The 22,821-nt window shown below is 45.4% G+C and overlaps 1 protein-coding gene across 1 annotated transcript in view; it reads left to right on the top strand.

Annotated features, from left to right (window-relative positions):
* The window catches only part of Map2k1 (mitogen-activated protein kinase kinase 1), a 66,397-nt gene that overhangs the window by 24,022 nt on the left and 19,554 nt on the right, over nucleotides 1-22,821 (top strand). Inside the window, exons 2-3 of the mRNA XM_052712024.1 lie at nucleotides 13,862-14,072; nucleotides 16,158-16,304. Coding sequence (XP_052567984.1) covers nucleotides 13,862-14,072; nucleotides 16,158-16,304 — 358 coding nt within the window. The remainder of the gene's footprint in view (nucleotides 1-13,861; nucleotides 14,073-16,157; nucleotides 16,305-22,821) is intronic.

The raw sequence follows: 22,821 nt of genomic DNA, 5'->3' as shown, positions 1-22,821 counted from the left end.
AGCCAGGCGTCTCCCAGGAAGTAGCAGAGAGGCAGGATGTGGCAAACCAGTGGGTAAATGAAGCCCTTCTCCTTTGGAAGAAAAGGAAGTGGGAGGAGAAGCAAAGAGGAAGAGCTCAGAGGACAGGTCTTGGCATCTCTGCTCTAAGAATGTGTGCTTTGAAGCCAAGCAGACCCTGTAGAATTTTGACCCAAAGTGACCAAGGCCCTGAGAATGCAAGTTGTGCTATTTTGGAGTTACCTGTTTTTCCCATAGCTGATATCTCAAGTTTAATATGCAGTGGACTCTTGTCTTGTGCTTTGTAATCTCAATCACTGGTGTGGTCTCTCCTCCCTGTTGGTCTGTCTTTTAGTGCCTCTGAGCATCTACATTGGTTGTGATTTAGAATCCAAGAAGTTAGATGAGGCCCAGCTTCTAGAAAATCACCTCTCCAATGCCTTTACAATGTATGTGTTCAGAACACTTTGCTACCCGTTCTCTGAACATGCTCATAACTGCCCATTCTCTGAACATGCTCATAACAGCCCCCATGCTACAGGGCAAGATTGTCCTGCTTTCCGCAGAGAGCTCTTTTTGCCTCGTTTCCAGCAGAGTTGATCTTTACCTTCTTTGCCTTCCTCTTTCACCCTTTGCCTTGGGCCTTGGTTACAAATCCCCAGCCTGCTTTGTTAGATACATAGTGTGTCACCGGATTGTAAGCCTGCATGCAGATCCCAGCTGGTCCCTGTAGTAGATTCAGAATCCTCCTGTCCCTATGGTAACTTGGGGCACTAACTATACAGATTTAGGCCGCACTTGACTGGTTAAGGGCATAGTCTTTTTCAAGACTGCTCTTATTTTAGATACCGGCTGGAAGCTTGGGAGTTCCCAGGCAGTGGCTACAGATTCAGGGTTGTCATTACCTTCTTGGGTTCCAGAATTTGCTAGAGTAATTATAGAATGCTGGAAAGTACTGATTGCTATTCTAATTATAATTTTTGTTTTGTTTTGTTTGGTTTTTTGAGACAGGGTTTCTCTGTGTAGTTTTGGTTCCTGTCCTGGATCTCACTCTGTAGATTTGACACCCCAATGTACAATATGCAGAGAATATTGCTTACCAGGCAAGTTCACCTGAGTTTCAGTGTCTGGAGTTCTTTGCAGGGTTAGCTTAATCACTGGCCCTGTGATTGAAGTCAGTGTCCAGCCTCCTACATTCTCTGCAAGTTTTGCTGATAACATTTGTTTCCAAGCCCAGTTCACTAGCTGCATGCTTGGCCTTTGTGCTATGGCCAGTCCTTCTCCTTCGTTATCTCTTTGGTAGTCTGTCTAGGGACTCACCATGAGTCACCTCACATAAATCTCTAGGGTACATCATGAAGAACAGACACACCTATTACTCAGGAATTGCATGGATTTACAGGCTGCCTCCTACAGAGGACAAAGTCTAGCCAGGTTGTTCATTATACAACAACCCCTACTACAAAGCTGTCTCCTCATTTGCCAGAAATCTAGTGTCACTGTTACTCTTTTCTTTCTTTCCTGTCTACAGATCACACAGTTGTGCTAACTGACTTCAGTCTGTCCCACATGATCTTTATTGTCCCTGGATCTTTGTTCTTTGCTTTCCATTTGTCTCTAAGTCGCCTGCTCTGTAAGCTCCGTGCTGCTTCCTATTAGAGCCTTGGCCCCCAGTACAAAACTCATCTTGCTTTCTACTTCAGAATTTGCACTCTGGAGGCTGAGGCCTAAGGATTGTCATGAGTGTGAGGCCAGCATGGACTACATAGTAAGTTCCAAGCCAGCCTAGGTTATAGAGTGAGACTATATCTCAAACAAAACAACAACGACAAAGCAATTTGCTGTTGAAGAGTAAAGTATGTTATAATCGCATATATACATATAAAACAAAACATGCTATAGCCAGGTGTGGTGGTACACATCTCCAATTCCAGTATTTGGTAGGTAGGTGAATGCCAGAGATCAAAGAGTCCAAGATCCTTTCTGTGTTGATAGGCTCCCTAAAACAATGAAGGTTCTTAAAACTCACTAGACTTTCTGCAGGAAATGTGACAAGCACCAGCCCCACAGCGACACAGTAGGGATTCTCTGTGTGTCCAGGGAGAGTGGCATTATGACAGGAAGCAGTGTGGCTACGGTGGGCAGATGAAGCCTACTTTCTGCGTAAAGGTTAAAACTACAGAGAAGATTTGCTGTGGTTGAGTGTGGTGAGTCTAACTGCAGATGTTAGAGGATGCTGCCTGTTAAGAAATGCAAGCTGCTTCGACTGGGAGTTAGAAAGGGCCAGTGATCCAGTTCAAAGCTGCTTTAATTATATATACAAAATTATGAGATTATAGTCACTTCATTTGTTTGCAATTGGTCTTTTTGGGGAAGAAAATAAACTATTACTGTCAACAATAACAAAAAGAGTTCAAAGTCTTTTTGAGTAACTAGGAAATTTGAGACCAGCCTGGGCTATAGGAGCCCCTATCTTGAAAAACAAAAACTTGGCCGGGCGGTGGTGGCGTACGCTTTTAATCCCAGCACTCGGGTGGCAGAGGCAGGTGGATCTTTGTGAGTTCGAGGCCAGCCTGGTCTACAGAGCGAGATCCAGGAAAAGGTGCAAAGCTACACAGAGAAACCCTGTCTCAAAAAACCAAAAAAAAAGAAAAAGAAAAACAAAAACTTAGTAGAAATGTACTTAGGAGGAATTTCTTAGTTATAATTTCTACTGCTGTGATGAAACCTCACGACCAAAAGCAACTTTGGGGGGAAAGGGTTTATTTTGATTCCACTCTAGGGAATAGTTCATCACTGAGAAAACTCAGGGCAGAACCTGGAGGTAGGAGCTGATGCAGAAGTCATGGAGGTGTGCTGCTTACTGGCCTGCTCCTCATGGCTTGCCCAGCCTGCTTTCTTATAGAACCAAGCTCAGGGATGGAACCATCTGCAATGGACTAGGCCCTCTCCACATGGATCACTAATTAAGTAATGCTCTATAGCAGTGGTTTTCAACCTTCCTAAAGCTGTGACACTTTAATACAGTTCCTCATGTTGTAGTGTCCCCAACCATAAAATTATTTTTGTTGCTACTTTATAACTGTAATTCTGCTACTGTTACAGATCATGACATAAATATCTGTGTTTTAAGATGGTCTTAATCAAACCCTGTGAAATGGTTGTTCAACCCCCAAAGGGGTCACGAACTACAGATTGAGAACCACTGCCTTACAGGCTAGAATCTTAGTCAGCCTTTTTTTTCCCCCTGGTTTTTCGAGACGGTTTCTCTGTGTAGCTTTGGTTCCTGTCCTAGATCTTGCTCTGTAGACCAAGGTGACCTCCACCTCACAGAGATCCGCCTGGCTCTGCCTCCTGAGTGCTGGAATTAAAGGCATGTGCCACCACCACCGCCCAGCTATAGACTAGAATCTTATGGAGACACTTTTACAGTTGAGGTTCCCTCTTCTCAGATGACTCTAGCTTGTGTCAAGTTGACAAAAAAAAAAAAAAAAAAAAAAATCTAGCCAGTACAAGGTGTCTGGAAGAGTGTATACTCAACACTTAACAGTAGTTTTCTGAGGGAAGGTCACACATTACTTTATTCTGGACTGGTTGGAATTTTTTATAATGGGCACTCATTCTTTATATGCCTAGTAGTATTCTAGACGCATACAGTCTTACCTTCCCCAACTCCTTATCACGGTGTGTTGTGTCCTCGTGGTCTAGCTCACCTTCACTCTTGAGCCTCTGGATGCAGTTGTTCTTTGGAACATGCACATGCAGATGCCCAACGCCTGAACCTCTTTTCACTTCCTGTGTCTCTTAAGACTAACTTAGAAATTACCATTTCTGCTGGGCCACGGTGGTGGCGGCAGTGGTGCCTTTAAACCCGGCACTTAGGAGGTAGAGCCAGGCAGATCCCTGTGAGTTTGAGGCCAGCCTGGTCTACAGAAAGAGTTCCAGGACACCAGGACAGCCAAAGTGACACAGAGAAACCTTGTCTCAAAAAATAAAAAAACAAGAAGAAGAAGAAGAAGAAATGACTATTTCTGACCTTCACTTTCCCTTCTTCATCTTAGATGAAATTTGGGGTATTTTCTCTATGTCCCCCAATGCCCTCTATGCCCACCTCACTTTCTGCATTTTGACCCACCTTATGAGGTAGAATTGTTGCTGGGCTTCTTAGACCCTTTTCCATGTTGGGCTGACACTAATACTTTCCCCTACCTGCCTGCTTACTACCTGCTTACCTGTTACTTATCTCTGCCTGTCTTCCTGTTTCTTGTTTTTTTGTTTTGTTTTGTTTTTTCCGAGACAGGGTGTGTGTGTCTTTGTGAAGGTATGTGTTCTGGTGTGTGGGAGCCCAGCTGGGAGACCAGCTCCCACATTTTACGACAGGATACTCTTGAGGAGAGAGGGATAAGATTAGATAGAAGAATAGAGGAGAGAAAGGGATAGAAACACAGGGTAGCCTTAGGAGGACCTGGATCATTATCCACCAGCCCCTCCTGTCCCTTCTAAAGGGCCTCCCTCTAGCTCAGCCAAGTTCAGACCCTTCCAGTCACCTAGTAACCATGCACATGGTCAAGCATTCTTCTTATGCAGCCCTGCTGGGTAAAGCAAGCTCAGATCTCACTAGGAAACCTTTATGGGCCTCCACACTGGTGGAAGCGCCACCTCAGTCCCTGGCACCCATATACCCAAAGAGTCTGGAATGTTCTGGTGGAAGCTCCACCTCAACTCCCCTCCTCCATCTCTTTCCCCAAATCTGTCCCCTCAAAGCCCACCAAAAGCCAGCCCCTCCCTGGGGCTGCTCAAGACCACACTTACAGGGTACTTAAGGCCCGGTAGCCATATTTGCCATGTGACCCTTCCCCTGTGATCCTTTCCCCTGTGACTCTTCTCTAGCCTTCCCAAGGGTCACCCAGGATTGCTTTGCTCTTTCATTAAACTTGGATTTATTAATTCAGTTTGATTTGGCTTATTACATTGATGGTGGCAGATACCCAGCAACCAGGGATTCAAAACTTATCAGTATGCAACAAGGTGCAGGTGTCCATAAAGGCTAGGAGAGGGTGTTAGAGCCTCTGGAGCTGGAGTTACAGGCAGTTGTGAGCTACCTGGTGTGAGTGCTGGGAACTGAACTCCAAACTCCAGAAGTGCTCTTAAATGCTGAGCCATTTGTCCAGCTCCTTTTGGTTTTTTGAGACAATCTCTCAGGCCAAGCTAGTCTTGAACTGTCTGTGAAGCCAAGAACAACTTTTAACACTTGTTCCTCCTATCTCCAAGTAGTTGGCCCATTTTATTTTATGTGGATCAAACCAGGACTTCATGCATGCTAGGCAAGCACTCTGTCAGCTCAGCCACATCCCATCCCTAGAGTCACATTGTGCCTGATTGTTCCTTTTGTCTCCTCAGTCTGCTTCTGAGCTCTGGCCTTTTATCCTTGGGAACTTGACTGCCTGCTCTTGGATTATGCAGTGTAGGATTGTGGTCACAATGCATTTTTACCTTTTCCTTCATTGAAGAGCTGTGGAAGCCAGAAGTGTGGTGCATTACATGAATTTTACACAAACCTGGGCTACGTAGCAAAACTTTGTTGTCATCCCCTCACTCCCCCCTCCCCCCTGCGAAAGAAAGCTCAGCAGTTATGAGTATTGGCTGCTTGATTCCGAGCATCAACGTGGCTGCTCACACTATGTCTCTCTGTAGTTGAAGGAGATCCAGTGCCCTCTTCTGGCTTCTGTGGGCACTGCATGCATGTAGTGCACAGGCATATATGCAGGCACACACACACACACACACACACACACACACACAAACATTTGGTTTTCCAGACAGGGTTTCTCTGTGTAGTTCTGGCTATCTTGGAACTCGCTCTGTAGACCAGGGTGGCCTTGAATTCAGAGATCTGCCTGCCTCTGCCTCTGCCTCTCAGTGCTGGGACTAAAGGCATGCACCACCACTGCCCCAGTGAAAATAAATACATTTTTTAAAAAATCTAAACCTCAGAAACCCTAAGAGTTTGCACTCTTACTTTACCAAGCACAGGGAGTTTTTTTCTTCCTTTTTTTGAGACAAGGGCTACTGTAGTCTACTCTGGTCTCAAACTTGCTATGTAGTCATGGCTAGACTTGAACTCCTAATCATCCTGCCTTCAGCTCCCTAGTGTAGGGATTACAGGCACCTGAACCACCAACCTTGCCTGGCTTGCTTAGGGAGTTTCTAAGGGTTCTTTACTCAGATTCTCAAGAACAGGAAATGAGTATTTCTAAGGCTACCTCAGTCAGCTTTTTCTTAAGAAACAGCCAGCTCTGCTCCCTACAGAACCAGGCTCATGTGCTTCTCTGAGGAAGATGACGTAGTCATTGTATTTTCCATCTGGATTGTCCTTGGCCCCCTCTTCCCTTTTAGTACTCTGGGCCCTCCTGACTACCCTTCTGTCCCAAAATACTAGTTTTGATCCTTTATGGCCAACACTGTTTTTACTGCCTCCTGCTTCTACCGGTGAGCCCCTCCAGTGTGTTGGTCTTGGGAGTTTCTCCTCACATTTTACCAGAACCTTTATCCCTTTACCTCTGGACTAAGACACTAACAGGAAAGTGCCTGGTGTCAGGGCTGAGCCAGGGGGATTTTGTCTGAAAGACAGGTGCTCTTCGTCATAGTTTGGAGGAAAAGTCAAAATTTAGTGTTCCAGATCCTATGGTGGAAGGGTTCCATAATTGTTCCTGATCTCAAATGAATTAATAGGAATTAATTCATGCCCTAATATTTGAGAGGCTCATCCCTGTATCTAAATTACATTTTTTATCACATTAGCATGTCTCTTTTGCCCTCACTTTTCCCTTTCCCCCAAAACTTTAATTCCTTTCTGTATTTCTATAAAAGAGTGGTTCTTTAGAAATTATTTCATTGGTGTTAATTTTGTCCACCAAGGTAAGAATTAGAAGGAACTCTGGGCTATTACTGTATTCTAGCAACAGCATGACACCACCCTCTGGTTCAGGATGTTGTTCAGTATTTGGGATCAGCTTGTGTATGGGAGTGGGTGGTTCCATCACTCCAGGGCGGGTATGTGTGTCTTAGTGTGACTGCCTGCAAAAACATGTTGTGGGAGGTAATTTGTGTGATTGCAGAATCCTGCTGGATTCCCAGGGGTAAATTTTTGTCATCTTTGTTTAAGAGAATAGGAATATGACTCTTGGTTACTTCTTTTTAATTAAATCTGTTTCTTGGCTTTTGTAAAAATTTGTTTATTGGCTTGGAAGCTACCTGATTTTAAGGGAAGATAAACATTTGTTCTAACTCTGATATTTTTTTCTTTTCTTTTTTTTTTCCTTTGAGACAGGGTTTCTCTGTGTCCTGGAACTCGTTCTGTAGACCAAGCTAGCCTTGAAATCAGAGATCTGCCTGCTTCTGCCTCCCAAATTAAAAGCATGTGCCACCACTGCCCTGAGCATATTTTTTTCTTTTAAGCAATAGTCTCCCAGCGCTTACTCTTTTATTACGCGCACACGTACACACACACCTTCACAACTTTTTTTTTCTTTTCTTTTAAACAAGGTCTTATTTTGTATCCCTGACTAGCCTGCTGTGTAGACCAACTGATCTTAAATTCACAGAGCTTCTGCATGCTTAGTGCTAGGATAAAAGCACATGCCACCTTGCCCAGCTAATTATCTGAATTCTATTCCTCATCATTTACTACAGAATAACTTATGCTAGAAATGCCCTTTCTCTCCCTGCCCTCCCCCAAACAGGGTTTTACTCTGTAAACAGGCTGGCCTTAAATTCTTGGCAGTCCTTGACCTTTGCCTCCTAGGAGTATAGTGTGAGGCATCACACCTGGCTTCCCAGTCTTTCTGTTATCTAAATTCTGTTTATCTTCTTAGTCCAGTTCCTTGGTTCAACCCATCCTTTATCTCTGCAAAACTAGCAGATCTTGGTTACATCAAACCACCTCTGACCTAGGCCTTCTATGAGCCTAGGGAACCTTTTTGCTGCACATGCACGCAGGCAAAGCATTCACACACACAAAATAAAATAATTAAATACCAAAGTTCAGAAAAGAGTGTTGGCTCCTCTGGAGCTGAAGTTGTAGATGGCTGTGAGACGAACTTCAGTTGTCTGTAAGAACAGAGCGACGGCTCTTAGCTGCTGAGCCGCCTCTCCAGTGTCCCTGAAAAAAGCCTTTGAAGCACGGTTTCCTCTAATGCTCACATGACTCAATGCATGAGTAAAAAGACATATTCTCTACAATTCCCCCGATTATTTATTTGTTGTATAAACGTAGATATTAGGAATTTTGATTTTATGCCCCACCATAACTGGCTTCATTAATTCTGTTTCCTCCCAGTGCTTATTCAGATGTATGCGTTTTCCCTCACAGACCATCATGCTCCTTTTCTGCAGTCCCCAGGCATCCGTGACGTGACTGTTTGGAGACTGATAGTACACTTCTCTTTGTTTCCTTGTTCCTTAGTCTCAGTCTCTCTTCAGCCCCTCAGCTTGGGAACCCAGCCTTGTTCTGCACATCCTTTGCTTGCTGTCAGATCGACACACTTGGAGCTCAGAGATAGGCAGATAGCTTCCCCTTTTCTATTTTCTTCCTCTCCATATCCTTTTCTTTATGGGTGTGGAAACTGAGAACCAGAAAGATAACTTGCCCATGATCTTAAAGATAGTGGTGGAGGCTGCAGAAGGGGTCTCTGTCTCTTTCTCCCCGCCCCTTCTCCTTGTCCTTTCTGCTTCCTGCAGCAGTAGCATTTCTACTTGCCAAATACCATAGGCTGGGGGAATCTTGGCGGCACCGGGTTCTCTACCGAGGGGACTCTTTTCCTCCTTCCAGCACAATGGTTGGTTGTTTTCCTCTGCCCTCTCTTTGGTGCACTTTCTTGGCAAAGATAGAGCCTGTCACCTAGCCTCACCAAGCTGGCTGTGTTGGCATGCACCTATGGTTTATGTCTGGAGCTTGAGGACCCCAGTTCTTTTGTCTAGACCATGTATAACTCCACATTCTATAATCTGTAGGGCAGCTTCTAATTTCAATAGCTATCAGAGGGAGTATGAGGTCTTGAAAGTTATGTGCCTGACATGGTCATGCTTATCTGTAATTCTAGCACTTGGGAGGTGTAGGCAAGAAGATCAGGAATTCAAGGCCAGCCTTGGCTACACAATGAATTCTAGGCCAACCTGAGCTACCTGAGACTGTCTCAAAAAGTACTTAAAATAAGCTGAGCATAGTGGCACATGCCTTTAATCCTAGCACTTGGGAGGAGGGAGGCAGGAGCAGGTGAATCTCTGGCTGGAGGGCAGCCTGGTCTATAGTGAATTCCAGGACAGCCAGAGCTACAAGTGAGACCCTGTCTTGGGTAGGTGGGGCTTTAAAAAGAATAAAAGAGTTCTAGGAGTTGGGAGACCTGCCACCTTGTCCCCTCTGGGCCTCGATGTCCTGTTCTGTAAAATGAGGATTGGATCCAGTTGGTGGTCTTTAAGATCTCTCCTTTGCTGCTTAATTTAAGCTGTGGTGCTACAGATGAAAGACCCCAATATGGCAATGTAATTATGATTATGCTCAGCGGGTCAGGGTGGGGGATGGGGAGGGAGAGGGAAGAGCCGTTCTTATCCAGAGGATCATCCTTTCGTTGTGCTTCTTTGATGTTTCCAGAATTCAAGTGACAACCCTTGTTTTTCTGTGCATTGCCATTTCAAACCGGTAATCTTCTTGTATCTTGTGAACTTGTGTTTACTGTTAGACAGCCATGGTGCAGAATTCACATTTTACTGTGCTGTTTTTGCTGAACTTGAGGGGGTTTGAGTGGATCACAGCTTCACAGCTGGTCCTGGAGAGAGAGAGAGCTGTGTGTGTGTGTGTGTGTGTGTGTGTGTGTGTGTGTGTGTGTGTGTGTGTGAGTGTGAGAGAAAGAGAGGGGGTGGGGGTGGGGCTGACTGACTCTGACTGTTGGAGCTCTAGTTTTGTTTTTAAATCTCCTGTGTCGTTTTGCTGATTTTAGTTAAAAATAATGGTTGCAAAGAAGGCAGGTTCTTGTCCTCTGAGCTTTGTGGATTTGTGATGTGGGTCAGGAGTGAGGACCTCTTCTCATTTCCGTTGCTTGAAGCATTTTACCTTGAGAGAGAGAGACAAGGCTTGTGGACCAGCTTTCCTGTGCAAGAGGACGTGACCCTGACTAACAGCTCCTTATTGATTGGTTTCTTTCCACTGAGCAGTAGGAGCCCTGTTGCTGCCAGGATCAGGTCCACTGGTTTGCCTTTATTCTCTGGAAGACTTAAAAATGTTGGAAGTGCTTTAAGAATTCTGAAAGCGAAGGCAGTGATTTCAGATCCTGCTGTTGTTGCCTTGGCTTCCCCTCCTGCTCCCACTCTCCTGTATCCACTGCCTTATCATTATTTAGAAGTGGGCTAGAATTTCAGGACTTCTCATGAGTTTGCCATTTGACTCTGCCTTGGTGAGGGTATGTATGAAACTGTTACTCACAGTGCATAGAAGAGAAATCTGAGCCCTGGCAAGGCTAGGTGGTTTTTCTAGAGACCCACTGTTTGTTAATCAAGTGCTAGTGGATCATTAATTTAACAACACTTCCTCACCCACCTACCCTCAGGGACCACCAACATTCCTGACCATCAGAGCTGACAGCCCATCCTGGGGGCTAGTGGGACTCTGACTCTGGCAAGCATAAATCAGCAGCCAGTTCCTTAGCTGAAGAAGGGATTAGACCCAGGGATGGAGGGAAGGAAGGAAGGAAGGAAGGAAGGAAGGAAGGAAGGAAGGAAGGAAGGAAGGAAGGAAGGAAGGAAGGAACCCAAGGACCTGGTTTCTTCCAGAAGGTGCTAACTTAACTTGTACCTACTCTGCTCCCCTTCTCCAATCTCCTCTCCTCTCCTTTAAATTCATCATGGGAATAGAACTTAGGTCACCAGGCTTTCGTGCCAAGTGCTGAGCCATCTCTTAGGTCCTCTTCCTTTTTTTGACAGTGTCACGGTATAGCCTGAGACTGTGGCAATCCTGTCTCTGTCTCCCGAGTGCTAAGATTACAGGCATCTACCATCACAGTTATTGTAGTTTGTTTCTGCAGAACTAGGCAAGCGATGAGTCAGCATCCCCTTTCTACTGGCATGAACTAGTTCAGAGGTAGAGTTGCTCTGCTCCTGTGGGGCCATTAGCAGGTTGTTGTACAGGGGGATACACTTGTATCTGAGACAAAGGGCCATGTGTGCAGATGCTGTCCTCAGATGCCATTGAACCCTGGGGTGGAAGTTGCCTCCTTTGAAGTCTGGAACTTTTGGAGTAGGCATCATGTTAAGGTTAATTCTCTCTTCCTGGTTTGAGTCCTGGCTGTGCTGCTCACTTACAGACAGCTGTGTGGCCTTGGCCCATTTACTCCACTTGCCTGTTCTTGAGTTTGCTCGTCTGTTGTAGTGGGAGGGGTGTTGGTAGGTGACTTCATAGGTGTAAAGCACATGATAGAGTACTAGGAAGAGAGTGTTTTCTCTCAGCCATCTTCCTCCCAGCTCTCCTCATGCATGGTGTGTGTGTGTGTGTGTGTGTGTTGGTGTGTTGGGGATTTCTGTTCTGTGAGATAAGGTCTCACTATGTAGTCCAGGCTAGCCTGGATCCTCCTGCCTCAGCCTCTTGAATGCTGGGATTATATTAAATATCCTCTATCCTTCCAGATTTATGTGGTGATCAAACCCAGGGCCTAGGAAATCACTACTAGCTGAGTTACATCCTTAGTCCTAGCTATTTACTATTTGTCTATCTTTCTTTTTCTTTCTTTCTTCCTTCCTTCCTTCCTTCCTTCCTTCCTTCCTTCCTTCCTTCCTTCCTTTCTTTCATTTCTTTCTTTCTTTCTTTCATGGACTGATGAAGTGCAGCTGCAGAGTGCTTTTCTGTTTGTCTTTCTTTAAAGACTAGGTAAAAACTGATAAAACACTCAGTAAGGCCAAATTGCTGTCAAGTTAGATGAGCAGTAAGACTGGGGGAAGGAGAAAATTCTGAAATTGTAGACTGGACTTGTTCTTCATGCATCGTCATTTTCACTTTCTCTCACAGAATCAGGATTTGGAAATCATAGATGGTGTTTCTTATTCTGTTATACATAAAAAGGTGATATATGGATCCTTACTCAGAGGGCCTTACCTTGCTTTAAAGAATGAGTGAGGGACAGAGTAGATGGCTCAGTGGGGGACAGTATTGACCACATACACTCGAGGACTGAGTTTGGACTCCCAGGACCCACAGAAAGCTGGATTCTCCAGTCGTGTCTGTGATCCCAGTGCTTCTGCAGTGAGATGGGAGGTGGAAACAGGGGGATCTCTGGGAGCTTGTGGGCCAGCCAGCCTGTCCTGTGCAGCCAGAACAAGAGACCTTGTCTTAAACAAGGTGGAGTGTGAGGACCAGCACCTCCACCGGTGTCCTGTACCTTCTGCATAACTGTGCTCATGAACATACCACATGGAGAATGAGTCGAGGAATGTAGATGTGTACTATATAAAAGTCACATTTGGCCAGGCGGTGGTGGCGCACGCCTTTAATCCCAGCACTCGGGAGGCAGAGCCAGGCGGATCTCTGTGAGTTCGAGGCCAGCCTGGTCTCCAAAGCGAGTTCCAGGAAAGGCCAAAGCTACACAGAGAAACCCTGTCTCGAAAAAAACCAAAAAAAAAAAAAAAAAAAAAAGTCACATTTGTAGATGTATCTTTTCTTTCTTTCTTTCTTTCTTTTCTTTTTTTTTTTTTTTTTTTGAGACAGGGTTTCTCTGTGTAGCCTTGGCTGGCCTGGAACTTGTTCTGTAGACCAGGCTGGCCTCCAACTCATAGAGATCTGACTGCCTCTACCCCCACACTCCCCCCAGTGCTGGGATTAAAGGTGTACGCCACCACTGCCCGGCTCTGTGATGCTTTTTAAAAACTGAGTATTTCTGTATGTCTGTGTTTGGATATGTGTACATGAGTATAGATCCAAAGGCATTGGACCCTTGGGGCTGGAGTGACAGGTGTTTGTAAGCAGCCTGACATGAGTGCTGGGAACTGAATCCTGTCCTCTAGGAGAGCAGCAAGTGCTCTTAACTGTGGAGCTCTCTCTTCAGCCACTAGTGAGGCTTTTTTTTTTTTGATGATTTATTTGTTTATTAATGATATGTAATGTGAATCTAGTCTTGACACAAATTGCTCTAAGTGTTTACTGATGGTTAAAGAACAACAACAACAACAAAACCTAGCACAATCACTAATCCTTACTAAGGATATACTCTAGCATAAGAATACAAGCCACAGATAAACATGATAGTTGGCAAAGAAATCTTGGATGTAGCATGAGGAGATTGAAAAATCCAAGGCACCCTGTGACTTCCAATCAGTCGTACCTTTTCACCTACCCCTACTAAGTCTGGGTCAGTCTTGAGGTAAACATTTGTCTCTGCAGGTTCCCTAAGAGCAAGTCAGGCCACTGGCATGACATAACCCACTGGTGACCATGAAAAATAAGGAACTTAACTAAATGGCAGTGTTGCTTCTTTGCCACAATCAAGAGCTTTAGTGAGGCCTTTAAAACTGGAATTCAAAGCAGTGGCTCATTCTCACTTTTAGTGGATTCCTTGGCTCCTTTTAAGGACCTTTAGTGTATTGAGAGAAGTCCAGGCCCTCATTTCTTAAACGAGGAAGCTGCAGTTGTGAGAAGTAAAGGAGGGTTGGTGGTGAAGCCCTTGGGATGATTAAAATGGGGGCAGAGCCCTGGTGAGTGGAACCCTCCCCATTTACACCTTCCCTGGCTTCCCTGTGGGCTTGACCCAAGAGGTGGAGGAGTACAGGGCAGAGTGTCTCTCTATGTTGTGCTGGTCTGTGCTGACCCGGGTCCTCCTTTGGGCAGGACCAACCTGGAGGCCTTGCAGAAGAAGCTGGAGGAGCTGGAGCTCGATGAGCAGCAGCGGAAGCGCCTTGAGGCCTTTCTGACCCAGAAGCAGAAGGTGGGAGAACTGAAGGATGATGACTTTGAGAAGATCAGTGAGCTGGGCGCCGGCAATGGTGGAGTGGTGTTCAAGGTCTCCCACAAGCCATCTGGCCTAGTTATGGCCAGGAAGGTGAGTTTGTGTGGATAAACAGCTAATTGGATTATCAATTGGGAGCCTGTGAATGGGTGGAAGAAAGTGGGTTTCTACTTAGTACTTTTTTGTTCAGTTTGATTTTGAACTTGCTGTCTGTCAGACTGGGAAATACTAGGGTCTGCTAATGTGATGATCACCATCCCTCGATTGGGGGATAACAGTGATTGATTCTTCTTTTGCTTCTTGTGTGCTATGGGAAGGACACCAGATATATTTGTCAAGTGCAAAAGGGGCTGCTTCCCCCCCCCCCCCCCCCCCCCCACAGGGTTTCTCTGTGTAGTTTTGGTGCCTGTCCTGGCTCTCCCTCTGTAGACTAGGCTGGCCTTGAACTCACAGAGATCCATCTGGCTCTGCCCAAGTGCTGGGAATAAAGTGTGCGCCACCACCTTGGCAGGGCTGCTTTTTTATACCTAGCCTTAGTGATTGGTGCTCAGGCCAAAGCTGAGTTCCATGGCTTCAGTCTTGAGCCGATTCCCTTTCCTGTCCACCATTGGTTGTCTCTTTGAACACAGTTGCCCTGCATAGAGAGGCCATGTTTTTCCACATTTTCAGCTCACTGTGTTCATTCTTCCCCTGTGTTTGTATTGTGCTGTTCTTCTAGCTTTTCCAACAGCATCCATCTTTGGGAGCCAGCTCTTGTTTATCTCCTGTCAGTGTTCCAACTCCTCAGTTGTCATATGTCATACTTACTGTCTATGGCTCGACCTTATTAAATAACATTAAATGTGTCTGTCACTTGTCTCCTGGTTGGAACAAGGGACAGTGTTGAAACATATTAGGGAACAGCTGAGATTTTGGCTAAATCAATCCTTCCTGAAGTCAAGGAGGGATCTCTTGGGTGACTAAGGTTACTCTACCTCTGTTCCACCTGCCTTTATACACCACAGCACAACTATGAACCATGTCCTGAAGGCCACATTTCCCTGTCTCTTAGCTCCTCATTTTGCAACTCCTATATTACATATAGCTTTATTCTTAAGATGGGTGAGTTCCCTGATCACCATTTTTGGAGCCTAGACTGGAACCATAACTGATTCCTGGTTACAGCTCAGGTGCTAACATCTGCCTGTGCATTGATATTCAACCCTGAATTAATAGGAACTTGGTTTTAAAAATGGCCCGTTTGGGGATGGGAGATGGCTTAGTGGGTAAAAGTGCTTGCTATACAAATGTGAGTACTTAAGTTCAAGTCACCAGACCCACATAACAGCTCAATTTGTAGTACGAGTATCTGTGATCTCAGTGTTTCTATAATGTGATAGGAATTTGTGGCCCAGCTAGCCTGGTATATGCAGCAGGAAAGCAAAGACCAGGGGCTGGAGAGCTGGCTCAGTGGTTAACAGCAGTTACTGCTCTTGCAGAGGACCTGGTTTGGTTCCAGCACCTACATGGCTACTTAAAACCATTGTAACTCCAGTTCCAGGGGAACTTGCACACACATGGTGCACATACATATACTTAGTCATAATGCATACACATAAATATAAAAAATAACAAGTAAAAATAAAACAAAGAGACTGTCTCAAATGGGTAGAAGGTAAGGACAGACATCTGAGATTGTCTTCTGACCTCTACATGTTCACCATTGCATGAGAGTGCCTATATTCACACACACGTGCTTGCACGCGCATGCGCGCACGCGCGCACACACACACACACACACACACACACACACACATGCACACACACAGATAAATTAATTATAATAACTTTAAATTGCTTATTTTTTCTAAGTGTAGTGGTTCATGCCTATAATAGGTGTTTGAAAGACAGGTGGGAAGATTGTGAGTCCTCTGCCTCAGCTACAAAATGAGTTTAAGGCCAATCTGGGCACTATAGTGAGATCTTTCCTCAAAATAATAAAGTAAATAGAGAATTGGACTATAGCTTAGTGGTAGAGTACTTACATAGCATGTGCAAGGCTCTGTTTGGTCATCAGTACCTTAAAAAAATAAAACCCAAAAGCTACTTCTTGTCTTCCCTTCAGGAACGGAAATCACTGAAGAAAGGCTTTCTGCTTTACCCCCCTTCCTAAAAGCTTTCCCCTCACTTCTCCCCCAGCTCATTCACCTGGAGATCAAACCTGCAATCCGGAACCAGATCATCCGGGAGCTGCAGGTGCTACATGAGTGCAACTCCCCGTACATCGTGGGCTTCTATGGGGCCTTCTACAGTGACGGCGAGATCAGCATCTGCATGGAGCACATGGTATGCAGCCATCTGTCTGCCTGGCGGCACTGGCTGGGAGCAGGCTGGCTCTGGCCTCATTGTTGGCCTGGATGGCGACCAGCTCTTTCCTGGCTCCCTGGTCCATACTCGGCAGCCTGGAAGACTTGGGGGCCTGACTATGGAATCTGGTATAGTCACAGGATGACAGCCCTGTTTTTTGGGTCCCCTCTTCTCTTCAAAGAGAAGTACTAGATGCCAGGAATTCCTGGTGGGATTTTCTAGAGTTAATTTCCTAGTTTTCTCCTATTTTGATGACCATAAAATTTTGATGTGGTCTAAATCCGATTAATGCAGTTTAAGCCCATTATGTGTACAGTGCTGTGTGCTATTCACAAGGTTCTGGGGTAATGAATATGAAGACAGGGTTATTAGAAGTCTCTGCCTTCAGAAGGTTTATAATAGACTTTAAGGGCAGCCTGTGGGTTTTTTTGGGGGGTGGGTGGGTGAAGAGAGCAATAGTCTCCCTAATACACTAGTGAAAGGCAAAGTCAAGTCAGAGGGTGTTAATGGGCCAATTACATGTGTGGGAGCTAATCTGAAGTCCCTTTCTTTTCTTCCCACTGAGCATGATAACAACATAAAAATGTTCATGCTTATTGGGTACATCAAGTGTCATCCTAAGCAAATCAGTATTTTATTGCATTCTCATGATTACCTTTAAAAAGACACATTACATTTATTGAGAGAGTGAGAGTGTGTGTGTGCTCGTGCGTGTATGCGTGCGCAAGTCCCATGGCATGCGTGTGGAGGTTAACTGTGGAGTTGGTTCTTTCCTTCCACCATCACTGAGCCATCTCACTAGCCCCACAGCCAGATTTTTATCTCACCTGCCGAGGAAATTAAAGCACAGAGACACTTGATCTCTGACTTTGCACTTAGGCTATGCAGTCAGTAAGTCCTCTTCAGCTTGGTCCCAGTGCTTGTACTTGGTTGACTCCACTGGATAGAGACAGGGGACAGGGCTTTTCTGTCCTTTGAGCCTAGGATCACTGACTCTGTAGCTGATGGAATGGCCTGGAGACTTTGGGAATCAGTTGTTTATTTGTATTTTTTTCCTCACATAAATATAAATAATGATATTGTCATGTTTGCCACTGTGTCCTGCCCTCCTCTTTAGTGTGCTGGGGTTAAATCCAGGGCCTCATACTTAGGAGGTAAGTGCGTTACTCTTGAGCTGTATCCCAGCCCTGCCACTGTCTTGAAAGTTCAGAACATTCTTGACACCCTGGTACAGAGCAGGTACTCAGTCTGTGTTTACTTAACACTGTTTGTCTCAGTTAGGTCTCTATTGCTGTGATAGAACACCATGACCAAAAGCAACTTGGGGTGAAAAGAGTTTTTTTCAAGTTTCATCTTCCAGGTTACACTCCATTATTGAGAGAAGTCAGGGTAGGAACTGATGCAGAGGCCATGGGTAGGTGCTGTGTACTGACTTGTACCTAATGGCTTCTTCAGCTTCAGCCTCCCTTCTTGTAGCACCTAGGACCGCCAGCCTAGGGGTGGCACTGCCCACTATAAGCTGGGACCTCCCACATCAATCATCATTCAAGAAAAGGTACCAAGGCTTGTCCACAGGCCAATCTGGTGGAGGGAGGTGTTTTCTCAGTTAAAGTTCCCTCTTCTAAAAGACTAGCTTGTGTCAACTTGACATAAAACGTGCTAGCACACCATTTCACTGTGACCTTGGGTAGACTTCCTGATCTCTTTGACTCTCAGTTTCCCCGTTTGTAAAGTGGCCGTGATTCTATTTGTTTTGTTGTTGTACGGGTTAGAATGACAGGTGTCAGTCTGTAAGTATGCCCTCCAATTCAGAGTATGCATTTTGCAAGTGCTAGCTCCCGCTTGTTTCCATGCGGCTGGCAGTTTAGACAGGGAGTCTACAAACCAGATGGCTCTTGTGATTTCAGCCTGGCACAGTGGCTGTTGGCTCCCGTTCCCATGACCCTCCTGAGCTTTAGACCTGCACTGACTTTCAGAATGATGTCTGGTCTGAATGACCCTCAGCTTCTCCACCTGAGGAGTCTTTGTTGATGGTTACCCTGCCCTAAAACACTCTCTCTCTCTCTCTCTCTCTCTCTCTCTCTCTCTCTCTCTCTCTTGTTTTGAACATCTCTTTGCTTTTATGATCAAGAAGGGCCACATATACTGTTGTAATCATCTGCCAACATTTGTGGGTGCTGTGTGGAACTTGGATCCTGGAACTGACTTCTGCATGTCTAAAGGTTATAGAGAAGGCTCTTGTTCCCTTTTGCTTCAACTAGAGTGCAGCAATGTCTGTGGGAAGCATGGGAACTCTTTCTGGGTTGGCTGTAGCTCCTTTCCTGGGGGTGTGGATTCCCATTTAGGCTTTGGCTGCCAAGGACTTTTCAGACAGGGTCTCATTACACAGCCCTGACTGGCGTGGAAGTTAGGTAAACCAGGCTGGCTTTGAATTCAGAGACCTACCTGCCTCTGCCTTCTGATTGCTGTGATTAAAGGCTGCACAGCCAAGCCTGGCAGAACTATTACTACTACTTTTCCTCCTCCTTCTTCCTTTTCTAAAAAAAAAGGGGGGGGTCTCTGTGTGTAATCCTGGGTAGCTTGTAACTTACTATGTGGGTCAGGCTGCCTTTGAACTTGCAATGTTTCTCCTGCCTCTGCCTCTTGCTTGCTGGGATGACAGGTGTGTGTCACTGTGCCTGACACTTTTGGATTTCTGATACTCTTGTGTTGATGGTCTTTTTTTTTTTTTTTTTTTTTTTTTTTTTTTTTTTTGGTTCTAGCCCAAAAAGAGTTTTGGTGCAGACAGATGTCTAAACAGCCTAAGATGTCTTAACAACTAGAAAGGGAAGAAGAGAAGTTGGGTGGTGCTGATAAGCCAGAAACAGGAAGGGTCAGAGTAGCCTTCTGTCCACTTAGGTCTAGCTAAAGTAATGGAAGGTGGGTGGTGGCATGACCAGTTATAATAGCAAGTAACTTTCAACTCTTTTGTCACTTACTAAGTCCTTCTCACATTATGTAAGTTATTAATCTTGTCGCCCCCATCTTGTAAGATGGATTGTCAACTCCCTCAGCTGGCAGGTTGAGAGAATAAGGCCCTGGGAGGTTTTGTAATGGGCTTAAATCGCAAAGACAAAGAGTGCCAGAGTCTAAGCAGATCTGCTTCTTTTGGTTTCAGATTGTCCTTTCTCTGTGCAGGGCTATACTTGTGGGATTCTGCTTCTCAGCAGAGAAATGATTGGATGAGCTCCTCTCTAAGGGCCCCTCTCTGAGCTTACATCCTGTGTTTCCATGGTTTTGAGCACTTGTAGCCAGTTACGATATACTTTAGTTAATCAACACAGGTCCAGCTTTACAAACACTTGTTTTTAGTGCTTATTATGTGCAAGGTGTCACATGAGTTGCCCTGAGGACTGGGATGCTAGAGCTGTGCACAGGCTGGGGGCTATGTTCTACATGTTCTCAGTTTAGCTGTCAGAGCTGCTGAGTACCAGCCCATTCTGCTGAAGCCTCAGAAGTTCTCTCCCTAGTTACCTGCTAGTTCCATGTACTCAAATGTCTCCCTCTAATATGGGAGCCAAGAGGCTGTTTGTGGGTGAGTGTGGTTGCACTTCAGGGGCTAAGGTTAGGCCTCAAACATTGATAATGACCTGAAGGGCCCTGGCCAGGACTGGCGCTTGGAGGGAGAGAGTTAAACCTTGGAAGCAGCAACAAGACCTTCAGTCATTGTAAGAAAGAACAGTACCTTTTCTTTCTTCCATTTTATTTTGTTAGTTTTTTTCTCCGTGTGGTGCTGTGGATAGACTCCATTGCTTGGCCCATGCAGGTGTCAGGGCTGTACCACCGAGCTATACCTCCAGCCCTGGGGCAGTGTTTTTATACCAGAGGAGAACTCAGAGCAGCCCGAAGGTCTAGACAGGACTCTGTAGCAAGCAGCTATTGCTGGAAGTCCATGAGCCACAAGAGCCAGCTCTGGACCCTTGTCACCCTTCCTTGGTCTCTGTAAAAACTAGCTGCTGGCTGCCACTTGCCTCCAAGGTGGGGTCATGTGAAGAACTCTGCTCTGTGCTCACATCCTAGCTTCTAAAGGGTTTTGGTCCCCACTGTAACAGTCTGTTTGACATTCTATGTCATTAACCTGTATTTCCAACAGGTGATTAGGAAAATTACCAAGCATAGAGAGAGCTGAAGGACTTTACAGTAACCACCACCTCAATTTTGCTGCTAGCATTTTGCCACACATTTGCTTCCCTAACAACCATTGTCCATCTTCTCCACTGCTCAAATGCTTTTTGAGATGCATTTTAAAGTCAGTTGCAACACGAATCCTAAAAGATCTTATTAATAAAAAACTCAGTGCCAGCTATTGAGGTAAATTCTGAAAGATCAGAGAGATAGAATAAGCCACAGCTAACCTCACCTTGCCAACTTCTTAGCCAATCCTGTTTCCTCAAACTGGAAGCTTCTGAGTCCTCATCTGAATGGATCTCAGCTGAACTGCTGCTAAAAGCCTAAAAGCTTAACCAGGCTCTAGTTTCTGGTCCTCACGCCTTACATACCTTTCTGCTTCCTGCCATCTCTTCCTGGGATTAAAGGTTGTGTCACCATGCCTGGCTGTTTCCAGTGTGGCCTTGAACTCAGAGAGATCCAGATGGATCTCTCCCTCCCAAGTGATAGGATTAAAGGTGTGTGTGCCACCATTTTCTGGCCTCTATGTCTGTCTAGTGGCTGTTCTGTTCTCTGACCCCAGATAAGTTTATTAGGGTGCACAATATTTTGGGGAACACAGTATCACCACAGTCAGTTTGTGTCATTCGCATGCACTGTCAGTTTTCTGAAGCATTCAGCAGGGACTCACCTCCATTAGAAATAAGTCTGAATTTTGAGAGTCAAGGGAATAGGATGCTCCCTTACCAGAACAGAATGCTCTTGCCTACAGAGAGGAGGATTTCTGCTCAGTTGGTAGCTGAGCAACCGGGGAGCAGGGAGTTGGAGTTGATGGTTCCGAGGCAGGAGTAAAAGCTTTTAAGCTATTATTTTCATAAAGCTTTTGTCTCTCTATAGAAAACCATCACAGAAGTACCATTGACTTAGTTAATAATTGGCTTCTAAAAATAAGCACCATGTCAGCAGTGGTAGTGATCACAAGTTCTTGGCAACAGTGAAGAGGCAGAACCAGAGTGCTGCAGGGTTGGTTGCAGGAGGCTGGGTGGTCCTGATTAGCTTGTCTTGTGAGCCTTTGTTCTCCCTCCAGTGCTGCTTGTCACCCTGGAGGGGAAAGGGAAGGAGCCAGTGTGCCTTCTTTTTAATAGCTTTCTTCTCGTGTGTGTGTGTGTGTGTGTGTGTGTGTGTGTGTGCGCGCGCGCGCGCGCGCGCGTCCTATATACAAAGTCTCAGTCTCTCTCTCTCTCTCTCTCTCTCTCTCTCTCTCTCTCTCTCTCTCTCTCTCTCTTCTCTCTCAGCTGATGTTCTCATCTTAGAACAGCAGGAGCAGATTCCTTAACTTCTGCCTCCATCAAGTGTTGATTTTCTAGATGGGAACTTGGCCACAGCTGGTCATTTCTAATCTAGTCTGATCAGCCCTGCATCTCTTCGTGAACCCATGGTGAACTAGAAATACTTCCTTCCCACCCCCTGGGAAGGTCACATGTATTGCTGGACTGTCCTCCATCCTCTGCTGTAGTTAGGGTCATTTAAAAGGTAGAGCCATTCATTGCCTAAACGGTGAAGAAACATGAGAACCACCCGGTTAGTTTTCTACCCCATTTGAATCCAGTTTCACAGAGCAGCTTTGTTACCTTGCTTTTTATGATCATTTCTTGATTAGGCAAAGCCATTCAAGCTAAGGAACTGAAACTATATCCAGTTAGAGGCAAATTAGAAGTAGCTTGTCAGCTTTCTGTGCTTTTCCCTTTGGTGAAGTAAACTGAGAGGTGCCACGGTGTTTGTAGGAGCCTGCTGACTTGGGGAAGGGGTGTTCCTGGGATTTGGTATTGTCCTGATTTGGCCAGAAGGAGACTGGCACTGAAGGCAACCAGAACCACAGGATCAGTTTGATGGCATGAGCTTATTAGCATGGTCACAGCCTGGGTAGAGGCTCTTGGAAAGTAAGTGTATGTGTAAAGGGGGTTCTTGCCCTGACTCTGTGCTTCCATTCCCTGGAGGCTTTCTGCCATATTGAAGTTCTACGTTGAGTTTCAGAATGCTCTACTCTGCCTGGTTGACTCACCCCACCAGCATGCAATTGTGCTAGGCGTTCATTGTGATCAGAAGTCATTTATACTTAGGGATGTTCCTGTGCTATGTAAAACTGTCCTGCATTTGACAGTCTACACAGTTACATTTGCAGGCACCTCTGTGTGTGTTTGTGTGTGTGTGTATGTATTTGTGTACGTACACACTCTTGAGGTACCATCACCTTTGTTTGCATGTTTGGAGATGAGAGGTTGACAGTGAGTGTCATCATCACCTTCTTTTGTTTGTTTTTTGTTTTTGTTTTTCGAGACAAGGTTTCTCT

This window comes from Peromyscus californicus, unplaced genomic scaffold (genome assembly GCF_007827085.1).
Source record: "Peromyscus californicus insignis strain IS unplaced genomic scaffold, ASM782708v3 Scaffold_11__1_contigs__length_118956290, whole genome shotgun sequence".
Lineage (NCBI taxonomy): Eukaryota > Metazoa > Chordata > Mammalia > Rodentia > Cricetidae > Peromyscus > Peromyscus californicus.
The sequence above is the reverse complement of the archived record's forward strand: the minus strand, read 5'-3'. Positions and strand labels throughout refer to the sequence as shown.